General features: G+C 35.6%; 1 protein-coding gene across 2 annotated transcripts in view; it reads right to left on the reverse strand.

Annotated features, from left to right (window-relative positions):
• PKL (chromatin remodeling factor CHD3 (PICKLE)) overlaps positions 1-12,948 on the reverse strand; it is a 72,838-nt gene that overhangs the window by 18,437 nt on the left and 41,453 nt on the right. For both annotated transcript variants that reach the window (XM_010267348.2, XM_088897601.1), the window contains exons 22-26: positions 10,260-10,410; positions 10,053-10,158; positions 9,560-9,634; positions 4,735-4,796; positions 4,533-4,609 (exon numbers count right to left, since the gene is read on the reverse strand). In XM_010267348.2, the coding sequence (XP_010265650.1) occupies positions 4,533-4,609; positions 4,735-4,796; positions 9,560-9,634; positions 10,053-10,158; positions 10,260-10,410 (471 nt within the window). The remainder of the gene's footprint in view (positions 1-4,532; positions 4,610-4,734; positions 4,797-9,559; positions 9,635-10,052; positions 10,159-10,259; positions 10,411-12,948) is intronic.

The raw sequence follows: 12,948 nt of genomic DNA on the forward strand, positions 1-12,948 counted from the left end.
AAGATTTGATCGATGATATGACTTCACAAAGGCCCCTTGATTCGAGGAGACAATAAGAGGGAGGAGACATTCATTAGCAATCTTGTAAAGAGCATTTACCAAGCTAATTGGTCTAAAATCTTTGGGATGAATAGCTCCACTCCTTTAGGGATTAGTGCAATTAATGTAGCATTCAACCTAGTGTTTATAATACCCCTCTCAAAGAACTCCCTAAAAACCTCCATCAAAACCTTCTCTAATATCTCCCAACAATCCTAGTGAAAAGCCATGGTAAAACCATCCAGCCCTGTCGCTTTGGATCTATCCATAGAGATCACCGCTTCCTTAATTTCATCTATTTCAAAAGGCCTCTCTAACCATATTTTTGTATCTTCTAAATGACTAGGCAAATCCAAAACTTCAATCCATAAAAGCCCTAGTTATCATCCATCCTTGGATGAGTTATCTTCTCACCTCCTATCACCAATTTGGACACAAAATTCTTCTTTCTTGTCCCATTGGCCATATCATGAAAAAACTTTGTGTTTCTATCACCCTCTTTATGCCATTTAATCCTTGATTTTTCCCTCCAACTAATGAACTAATCTCTTATGCAAAATGTCCTCTAGTTGCTTTTTCATCAACCACCTAATCTCTCTATCTCCCTCTTCAAAAAGGGCTTAGATTCTTTCATGCCCAAACCTTCAATTTTGTTTACCACCTCTTGCTTCTTTATTTCAATCCTCCCAAAATGCTCTAGATTCCACTCCTTGATTCTTCCATTCTACCACTCCATTTTGCTTTAGAGATGGATTTGTCAATCCCAAAATGCACAAGAACTTTGAAGCAACACTAAATACTCCAAATATAGGAAGTTGGATTTTTCATAAAGTATTCCTTGGCATTATCAAACTGAAATACTTTAATACAAGAGCATGAGATATAACCACGAATATCCAAAAAAAACAATACTAAAAAGAAGGAAATAACAATATCCACCTATATAAGGAATATGATATAGTCCCTACATATCTATATACATAATATCAAAAGAAATGCTTCTTCTATTACTAGGAAGAAAAGGTTGCCTACACTGTTTAGCAAATTGACACCTAAATTGGATAGACTAACAGAGCCAAACAACTTAGAAAACAAAGATCTCAAAGAAATACAAGACAAACAGCCCAAAAACAAAGCTCTCAAAGAAATACAAGACAAATTGCCCAATCAGAAATGCCAAATCATCTTCTGATCTATAGACTTCAATGAAACAACATTCCAAAATCTCCAAATTTGGTATGACAACCCAACTAAAGATGTTTGAGCAAGTAAATCCAATCCACCTCACAACTGCTCCCAACTATCCTCCTTGAAGTCGGCTCTAAAAATTTAAAAATTCAAGCACTTCATAAGACTACCTACAAAAATGACAACCAACTAAAGACACCCCGTCCTAGAAATAGGAGCAGGAGACCCATCAACAATGGATACCTTATCCTTCCCTGAATACAATTGATTGGCATGCAATAATTAAGAAACATTACTCACAGGGTCAGGTGCCCCAAATTCTATAAACCAAGGAATACTAGAATTACCTAGTAACACTACTTTCCAACTGAGATAAATACCAATTGTAGTGCTCTAACTTGGCTCTAGCTGCAACCAGTGTCTCCACCAGTGGAACATTGGGGACAGAAGTGGATGTCTGTAACACAACTCTCCCCTATTTTCCTCAATATGAACAAGAGAATAGGCTTGTGAAAGCATCCTGTATTCCTTTCAACAAGCTTCCTATAAGTAACGACACCTTGGAACCTTCCAAACTACTGTCTCCAACAAATCAATTTGCCTTAAAAAGTGCCAATAATGACTTGATGGTAAAGAAATACATGGCCAGAGAATTCTTGCCCAGCTTAAGCTTGTTCACTTCTTACCTAAACAGTTGAGCATGAGCTAATTAAGTGCCAGGGAACAGATCATAGCAATACTGTCTAATGATTGAAAAGGCATGCCTAGGCATACAGGCAAGGCGCATTTCAAGGCCCGCGCCTTGCCTAGGCCCAGGTGTCTTTCATCTCAGCCCAGGTGTTCATCTTTCTTAAAATGTGCACCTTTTGTACTATTTTAAGTATGGTAGATGGGCCAATGGCTCCGCCCCTGTACCCCCAACCAAGCACAAACAAAAGTAAGCCCATGCTAGGGTTTTAAATTCTTAATTGGTACTTAAAAATTAATTTATGCTTTAGTTTTTAGTTCATATATTTAAAAAAATGTCTTGTATTAGGAAGAGTGAATGAACAAGATTAGCAAAAAGTGGGTTCTTAAAGCACTGGGAAGTGAGCAAAGCAAGCGAGAACACCTTTTCTGCTAATATTGTTCATCCATTCTTCCTAATACAAGATATCTTTTAAAAGATATGAACTAAACTAAATAATAAAAGCAATTTTTAAGTACCAATTAAGAATTCAAGACCCTAGCATTTACTTGGGCTTGCCTCAAGGGGCTCAATATTAAGCAGCTCATAGAATTAGATAATGCAATTATAAAAGAAATAAAGACATTGAAAGTATCACGTGCTTGAATTGTTGAGTGCTTGAATACGTATTATATGTTATGTTTAATTTTATTTTTACATTTTCACCTTTATATGGTTTATATTATGTTTATGTATTTTAATTTGACCTAATAAGCTTTTCAAAACATTTTTTTAAATTTATCTATGCATTTTTTTAATTAAAATGTTTTCAATTTTTGCAATTCTTTGAGTTCATTCATTTTTTTTAATTTTAATAATTCTGCACCTAAAAGGCATGCCTTGCCTAGAGCCTTGCACTTTTAAAGCGCCGATACTGTCACAAATTTCAATGGCCATCATTATCGATAGGAAACTCCAATTAAGAAGGGGTTGCATGGAATTCATCAACAAAGACATCACCAGCTATTTTCTTGCACTCACCTTCCATATTATACATCATGCGGATCTGGTTCTGCCATAAAGCTTGTGAGATATCCTAGCTTCCCATGTACTACATATAGATTGAGCCCATTTTAAATGATTGATTCCATCAAACCTTACAATAGTTATTTGTGAACCAAGAGTATCTCTAGAACATCCAGGGTTGTTATAGGGATCTACTCCCTACTTGGAATCCCCTATAAATAGATCAATTATAACCATAAAAGACTAAATCAAGACCAAAAATGCCTTTGTACAAGACAAGCTAGGTATTTTTTTCCCTACAGTCAAGAATCACCACTTCTCAGGGTACTACCAAATTTGGTGCCAAAACTGAGAGGGAGAAATATGAGCCTCTCCTACCAAGCTCTTTAGAAAGCACCACAACAGGTGAAGATCCCTAGAAGGAAATAAAAGTGAATAAAAAATATCAGATCACCACAATCAATCTACCTTTTTTTTTATAAATACACAATCAATCTACCTTTCTGACCTACAACCAAAATTGGATATGAAATTTTGAGATTTTTTCTCAATTTTTGGGCAGTGACCTCTTGTAACTCCTAAGCAGCAAACCAACCTTGAATCTTCTCCAGAAATCCATAAAAAATAGGTGATCTGATATATAAAGATCAGCCTCCTTAATTTCTAATTAACCCAGCTGACCTAGTTATGCAAGGGAATCAAATGAAGAGAAGAGAGAACTTGCTCAGATAGTGACTTGTCAAGTAGCAACAACTAATCCAGAAAGAGTTCTTCACCTAAACCAATTAAATTAGATACAGAAAAAAAAAAGCATAAAGCAGATCAGAAGAACACATAAAGGATGGAAGACAAGAAGAAGAAATTGTTGGAAAAAGTAAACAGTCATGTGGCTCAACTGTAACCCTATTATGTTTTATACTAACTGATTGTATTGCGAGAAAATTTTAAAAATTTCCCTTGGCTGGGTGACAATTCAAATGAAATAAAATAAGCGAAAAAGCATATCAATATATTAAACCTAATAAAGGAATAACGGCCAACTAATAGAGAATTAATAAGCTAATCTGTTCTTTTGGCATTCTGGCCATTTCCATCATTAATAACAACAATTCTTATTCATCATATTTATTTTGTTTAGTAGGAGCTATATGTAATATTAAAGATATTAAGTATTTTTCTATATTTGTATCTATTTTATATTTTTATTATTTGATTTATGACTTGACAGGTAGACCCATTTAACCTGGATGGTTGAACAACTGAGTTATGGTTGACCTCAACCTGACCAAACCCAGCCCAACTTGCAACCCTAGATTTTTTGCTGCTATTATCTGTTTCTTTTAACATTTTCAGAGAGACCAGTGGCCCCAACTTGATTAGATGAGACCAGAAGTAATCCCAAGCTATAGATGTGAACTTTTACATACCCATGTACTTATCTTTGGTCTGATATGCATAAATTGAATAACCTCGTACGCCAAATGGTACATCCTAGAGGCTAGAACATACCATTCTACTAGCCAATTTGAAATATTAATGTAGCATACATCACAGAAACAATTGGGAAATTTTGAATAACCTCATACGCCAAATGGTACATCCTAGAACATACCTTGTCCCTTATTAAAAGCAAAACTGCAATCCTAACAAGTACATCTCCTATCCTAAGTCCTTCCTTTGGAACACCATCTATCACAAAAAGACAATAACAAAGGAAAGATCAGCAATAGATCAAACCATGTACGGAAGGAAATCAAAGAACAAATATGACAACAAATCAAGAAATAGTGAAATTAACAATCGAATGATGCTACCTGAAAAGCATGGTGACTCAGTTATATCTTCAGAAATGTGTGACAAGAAAAGAGTTCCATATCTGAATTAGAAGGATGACCATAAATCAGTACATCAGACAAATCAACATAATTATCTAGAATGAAGAAACTAACTCAGCAATGGCACCTTTCAAAAATACCATTTGGCATTTTCTATCAATGTTATATGATGTTTCTGATTGTCTTTAACCAGATCTTTGATGGCTGTGGGTGGCTAAGCTCAAAACATTGAGAGAGAAGACAAGAGAAGAAAAAGAAAAAAAAAAGCCAAGGAATCACTCCTACAGTCCCTCTAGAGTCACTCCAGGGCCTTGGGAATCACTCGCCAATCATGGTTTAAAATGTCCCTAATTTCCCTAATATTTCTACGACATATGAGTAGTGACACAAAATTTACCAGAATGAACATATTCCCCAATGAACACTACCAGCACTATGTGGAGTACAAGAGATAGTATTAGAACATAAGTTGGTAACAAAATTGCAGATATGTTGAGTAACAATGTTATTGCCTGCATAACTTACATAATTACCACTTTGAGCTAACTCAGTATTCATTTCAAACATGAAGTTAAATATTTGTGTTTATTTGTGTAATTGATTATTTGGTTGATCTATTACAACCAATTACATTTTCTGAGTTTCAATTTTGCTTTAAATTATTCTATCATGAAGCTCTGAATCTTAAGGTTTACAGGGCAACTTTAACCTTAGTTTCTTAGCTTTGCTTAATGATTTGGAACAAGATAATAATTTAAAAAAGGTGTGCCTATGCTTCTTTTATCATTTCATAAAATATCATTTTATATTTTACATATTTTACAATCCTTCCACCATGTCTATAATTTTGACAATATTTCCATATGATATTTCACAAGGGCCAGCCAAAATACTTTTCCAAGTCAAAATTAGAATTCTGCCACTCATAAATCGACTTAAACAAAACTGATTAGCCCTCAACTACTTCAACAATGACTGAAAACTTAAACATGACAACACTATTCTAGACAAATAAAACTACTTGGCTAGACCCACTACAGACACATGCTAAAATGACCAAAAAAACTCTACTGTCCAAAAATATAGAAATACATAAAAATCCAGAAAATTCAAAAATTGACTCTTTCGCTCCTGCATCACTCAGGCGTTTTTTTCTGAAACTGCTTCAAAGTAATACTCAGGATATTAGGTTCCTTGGCAAAAACAAAGGCCATCATCCACCCTTGCCATCCTCATCTTGCATATCGTTTTTTATCAAATAGGCTGCAAAGTGCAAACATATATTTTATTCAAATCCGATACAAATTGATTTGATTAAAAAAAATATCAAATTCGAGTCTTTTACAATATATGGGTATACAATCCAAATTCGAATTTAATTCATTTACATATTTGAATATATGATCCAAATCTATGTTTTGCAGGATAAGGATGTGGCTGTAAACATATCGGACCAAATTCATTTAGGGGCATATCAGAGTATTATCCAATAAGAATCTGAGAGATCCAAACCTGATCAAATATCCAACAGATATGCAAACATAGACTCAAATACAATCAAAATCCAATTCAAATCCAGTTTTATTAAAACATTAGTAGATCTATAATAAATTAGCATAAATTTATAAAATAAATATAAAACAAATATATATGTTAAATGAGAAAATAAATTAATATAAATCCAAATCCAACTTAACTCTGGAGATTTTAAATACTAAAAAAAATAACATTTTATATGTATGTATATGATTGGATCAGATCGGATCAAGTTGTATACATATCCAATCTGGTTATGACTAAACAGATATCCAAATCCATTAATCCAAGTTTGAAACAGATTAAATCCAATTCATTTGCTCAATTTGAATAGAATACATGGGTACACATATCCCAACCATGTGCAATACCGCCTACATATCTCCCCATTTGCTAGCATATCCCCACTGTGTTTAACCCCCCCCGCCCCCCCACAAGGCATTGGCCCATACAGTGTTTTAAAAGCGCAAGGACCAATTTGTGCCTGAAGCACAAGGCACGAACCTTTTTAACAAAGGCACAAAATTACCCAAAAAAAAAGCTAAAAAAATCAAAAAAAAAAGTCAGAAAATTCAAAAAAATGCCCAAAAATTCAAAAAAATATTAAGCATAATGTTAATAAAAAATATAAACTAAAATTTTAAAATAAATGTTTTAAAAAACCTATTATCTAAAATTAAGATACATAAACATAACATGTAAAGTGTATTCAAATGAAAATTTAAAAATAAAAGCAAACATATAAAGCATTTTCAAGCATGTAAAACCCACAATCTCTTTTTCTCCTTAGTTGCATTGCTTCAAGTAGCTAATGTGATGTAAAACATATTGCATTCTTGATTCTATGAGTCGCCTTTGTACCATGCCCCTCGATTCAAGCCTGAACAAGTCTGTGTTAGGGTCTGAAATTCTTATTTCTCATGGGGGTCTGGGGGCGGAGCCCCCGGCCCAGCCGTTAGACTCAAAAAACAAAAAAAAAAGAGCAAAATTTTAAAAAGGTGCATGCCTGGGCTGAGATGCACGCCTAGGTGAGGCATGTGCCTTTTGAAAGGGGTGTGCCTAGGACATGGGCGAGGCGCATTTGGAGTATGCGCCTCACCCAGGTCCTAGGCGCACCTTTTAAATCACTGGGCCCATACACCTAATCCCAAACTCGTTACACTTATGGCTGTCTGAAATCCACTTTATAATGGAAGAATCTGCAAATTGACTTGTAAACTTGGTTTCTAACCTTAGTTCTCCCTTCCCTATGATCTGCCTATTTACTTTTATTGAATCTATTATCCCAAACTAATGTTTTCAAATCGTCATTGACCCAGACGGTCGGACTGTTCGGACCGGAAACCGTTCAGGCGACCGGTTCCATTTTACCCCAAACCCAACATTTGGTCAAAAACCGTTGAATTAGTCAATGAACCATTGACCCGGACAGTTTGACTGTGAAACCGTTCGACCCGGAGAACGGTTTGCCATAAAGTTTTAAAACAGAGAAATCTCATATGTCTTTCTCGTGCGAGGTGAGAGAGATCTGAGATGTGTGAGACAGATCTGCGCGAGACGATGAGAGAGAGTGAGATCTAAGACTGAGAAATCTCAAATCTGCCACCATCGTTGTCGTCGTCGCCATCACCATCGCCGTCACCGTTGCCGCTGTAAGTCGTCGTCGCCGCTACAAGCCTGCAACCCGCAAGTTTTCCTCCTCCTCTTCTTCTTCTAAACTCTTTCAGTTCAGCCGACAGTTTTCTCAAATCTCTCTCATTCAAAGTTTCAACCATTATTTTCTCTTATATAGTATGCATCTTACCCTAATATTCCAACTAATGGGTAAGATGTTCAAACCATTCGAACTGTTTGACTCGGACGGTCAAACCACTGACCCGAAAACCGGTGGCCATAACAGTACCGTCTCCGGGCCAATTTTTAAAACCTTGTCCCAAACTATGTGGTCAATAATCATGGCATGTACAATCCAATTGCCATCTGCAATGTGGCTTCCAACAAGTGGGCAGCAATTCTTTATGTAATAGAGTGTTGGGCAATCAACAAACAGCAGGTGCAAAAAGGATTGTGGCAGAAATTGTTTGTTGAAATGGATGAGTGGAAAAACTAGAAAGGATAGGGACAGAAATGAAATTCATTAAAAGGAACCTTGGGGTAGAGCCAATAGCTGATGAGAGAACATACATGAAGATGGATTGATCACATGTAAAGAAGACCATCTAGAGGACATGTAAGAAACAATCATTTGCAAGTTGATGGGGATAGAAGGGATGGAAACAAGCCAAAAAGGACAAGGGTTGTAGTAGAAAAAAAAATGATTTAAGTTCTCATAATTTAACAATGGACAGAGGTGTAAAACGGGTCGTGCTGGGCCGGCACGGCACAGCCCACGTGCGGCCCATGGAAAGAGCAGGTCGGGCCGTGCCGACCCATGGGTTGTGCCTCCCTCCACTGGGATATTTTGGGGGGTTGGCTCGGCACGGCCCATGGCCCAAGCCCATGCCGGGCCATGGGCTGGGCTGGTCGGTGGGTCAAGTCTTAGGCCAGGTCGGGCTGTGGACTGGATATAAATATATAAATTATATAGATATTATATATATTTACATATTATTATATAACTATAATTTATAAAATATATTACATATTATATTATATATAAATATATAAAATATATATATATTATATATTATATATAATACATATAAATATATATAAAATATATGCCAACCCACGGGCCACGGACCAGCCCATACAATTGTGCCAGGCCACAGCACGGCCCGTGGAACATCGGGCCGGGCCAGCTCAAAATCGTGCTAGGTCACAGGCGGCATGGCCTAATTTACACCTCTAACAATGAATATGGAGCTAAATGGAACAAAATGGCAAAACAGGATACCTGTAGTTGACCACACAGTTGGGATAAGGTTTAGATGACGATGATGATGATGGTGTAAGATCTATAACAAATATAAGTGTTAAGAACCAATAGTAAATGGAAAGGACATAAGAATAATAGCTATTAAGGACCAACCACCAATGCTTGTCTAGTATTCCTGGATTCTTTTAATTATGCAGCATAAAGTGCATTTGATTCCAAAGATATCAATATGTAGTTCTTCTGTAACCACATTTATGAGCAGAATCTGCTAGTCCAAATGACCATCAAAGGAAGAAAATTTTGCTAGCAATCCATTATAGATGTGCATGTGTGCATACATAGAGACAACTTATTAAATTTAGAACATGAAGCAAAGGTTATATGTCATACTCCTTAATTTCTTCAAAAGATTTTTGCTTCAACCGAGGAGTGAATTCTCTCCAATCAAATTCCCCTACACCATACCTGTAACAAGGGAAAACTAAAACAGGTAAAAATAGAATGTATGAATATGTGTGTCTCCTCAACTACAGAATACATGATGCTAAGACCCAAGAAAGGTAGCAGTACCACCATTCCCTTTCTATCATGTCTTTTTTTTTAGCAATGACTGAAACAAACTCATTAATATGAAAGCAGATTAAGCATCATGGATACCTTTTTTTTTTTTTCTTTTTTTTCTTTTTTTTTTCCTTTCATAGATCCAGCAACAGTGCATTAAGGTGCCAAAAAAACAATATTTAAAAATGCACGGATTGATTAACCATCAAAGTATCCATAATGATATTAAGTGTGCATTAACTTACCAAAAAATGAAAGTACACATGGTCCTTGACATTTATATCTATAAGAAATAGGAGATAATTGCATAGACAGCACAAACCTCATCAATATTTGGACAAATGCAGCTCTTTGGTTTTGATTGAATCCAAGAACTCGAAACGATTTCCCTTCACCTTCCATCAGAGGAAGTGGTTCTGAACTATCCACTGTGAAGATTTTCATTTATCAGTATTCAATTATTAGATTACTAGGGCATGGCCATTGTATTTAGACTTTAGCAAAAAAAACTGAAACAAGGAAAAAGTACCGCGGGATTTCTTCTTCTGAGGCCTTTTTCCAGATCCGGCTCCAGAAGCAATTATTTCAACATCAGTCCATTCAGCTTCATTACTATCATCCTCACCATCTGAACTTGCATCTTCCAGACCAGCAAGGTCATCTTCTTCAACAGATACCATCTGAAATAAATGAAAATGTGCATAGAAACTGAATAAGTAAACTAGGCAACAAAAAGTAACTATAGTTCACAATGTTGGCATTAATGGAATTTCGACCATGTAGAGATGGGGGAAATTTCAGGGATATTTTGCTAATTTCACTAAGAGACTTGGATAATCTAAAAAAATAGGTAAATTTTCTAGAAACATAATAAGTCAATAAACCTTCAAGGAATTGTAAAAAGTATAATCACAATCATAACAAACAACTATATAAATCAAATAAGAGAATATTAAGGGGCTTAAATAGGTATCTTTCTCCGTCCGCCTTTTACTCTTTTAGCCATCTCTTCATTACATATGTAAATTATTTGCCAATTTAAATAGGTATCTTTCTCCTTGTATCCCTTAAGTTTTCAGAATCCTCTTCTGTAGTTACAATCATTTTTCTTCTTCTTTAGAGTTATAGTGCCTTAAAAACATACCGGCAAAATTTAAACCTTAAATGTACAATCCTATCGAAACATATCGGCAAAATTTCAGAGATATTAGGAAAAAGAGATTCTCAAAAAATTGTAACGCCACCTAGCAAAATGGAGAGTTTTCACAGGATTTTGCCAAATCTCACCGATATTGTGAACCATGTATGCAACACAATGGCCTAGTTTTAGATGTTAAACCGTGTGCTTATAAAATGATATTAGAAGTTAAACGATATCATTGCACTTGGCCCTTATCCTATGATACTCAAAAATGAATATGGTGATGGTATCCCAATTAATATTCCTACATCATCAGTTTATATATAATTTTGAAGCTAAATGGCCACACTCCCCACTGTCATACCAAGAAATGGATATTTTGGCACACTAAACTACTATATTCATCATCAACTTGTTCCAAACACACCATCTGATACAAAATATAGTTCCAACACATCTTACAATTATTGACCTATATGACAATGAACATGTCAAAACAGTCCATCCAAAAGAGCAAAAGGCCATAATATGACTGTAAACATGCTGGTACTGACCACACAGTTTAATATAATGCTTATGTGCTGTCTTCTCTCTCACTACAAACTTTCCCCATTTGCCCCTTGTCTTGCAAGTTAATCTTCTAAACTTTGCTGCTCTATGTATCCATGACCATGTCACTCCCAATACTCAAGCCATCTGAGTAATGTCTCAAAGTATACTTGTGCTGCCACATTCCTTTGGAAGTAGCTACTTGAGATCATGCGCCACAGCAGGCCAGGTAGGAGGCATATATTTTAAATGTAAAAAATTATAATTTTAATATAAAACATTAAATATATAAAATATGAGATATAATATGTTATAAATCACTTGAATGATTTGTTTGAAAATTTGGAAAGAACAGTGATTTAAAAAGCATGCCTGAGGTGCACCTAGGTGCCAGGCGAGGCGCATTTTGGGGTAATGTGCCTCGCCCAGGTTCTAGGCACACCCCTTTCAAAAGGCACACGCCTGGCAAGGTTCCTTTTTCAAAAGGCACACTCACTAATTCCCTGTTCTTTTACTATAGAGTCATGGACTCTTTTGGGCTAGCCTCGAGGGGCGTGGCACAAAGGCGGCTTGTAGAATCGGGAATGTAATATGTTTTACATTACATTAGCTATGTAAAGTACTGCAATTGAGTGAAAAAAAGAGATTAGAGGTTTTACATGCTTGAAAATGTTTTATATGTTTGATTTTATTTTTAAATTCTCATTTGAATATGCTTTACATCTTATGTTTATGTATTTTAATTTTAGATAATAGGTTTTTAAAACATTATTTTAAAATTGAACTTCATATTTTTTAGTAATATTATGCTTAATATTTTTTTATTTTTTTATTTTTGGCATTTTTTTAATTTTTTAACATTTTTTTATTTTTTAGCTTTTTTTTGTATTTTTGCGCCTTGCTTCAAAAAGACGCACGCCTCACCTTGCACCTCAGGCACAAATTGACCCCTGCACCTTGCGCTTTTAAAACACTGTGCCAGCGGAATAAGAATAGAATATACAAATATACAAAGAAAGGTTGACAATCAGATCTCTGGATTCTCCTTGGAACCTATCCCAAAAACAAATCTACTCTATGCACCCCCTTGCCTAGTTAAGGCATCAATCATGCTTTTTTGCATTCCTCAGAACCCATTGAACTGAAACAACTAATTCATCTTCCAGAGATCCGATTTCTCTTAATATATACCTATAGTTCCATGTTCCTGACACCTTGCCAACATGGAATCCCCACCCATAATAATATTTTTATAATTCAAATTCCTAACAGTTCTGCCCTCATAGAATCCATGACCAATAGGTCCAGAGAATAAAGTCATTATCTTCCCTTCCTCACATCTGAACACCCCTTCAATACCTGACTCCCCTGGATTACTGAGGCTGCACCCATCAAAATTCATCTTAATGCAAGGTGGGTCCAGAAGCCTTCAAAGGCTATGAACTTTTGGCTTCACAGAATGCGAATTTGCAAATTGCATTATACCAATTCCTAGCTAGATCATCACTGAGAAACCAACAAAAGAGTA

Source organism: Nelumbo nucifera, chromosome 2 (assembly GCF_055504915.1).
Source record: "Nelumbo nucifera cultivar China Antique chromosome 2, China Antique-T2T, whole genome shotgun sequence".
NCBI classification, from domain to species: Eukaryota; Viridiplantae; Streptophyta; class Magnoliopsida; order Proteales; family Nelumbonaceae; genus Nelumbo; species Nelumbo nucifera.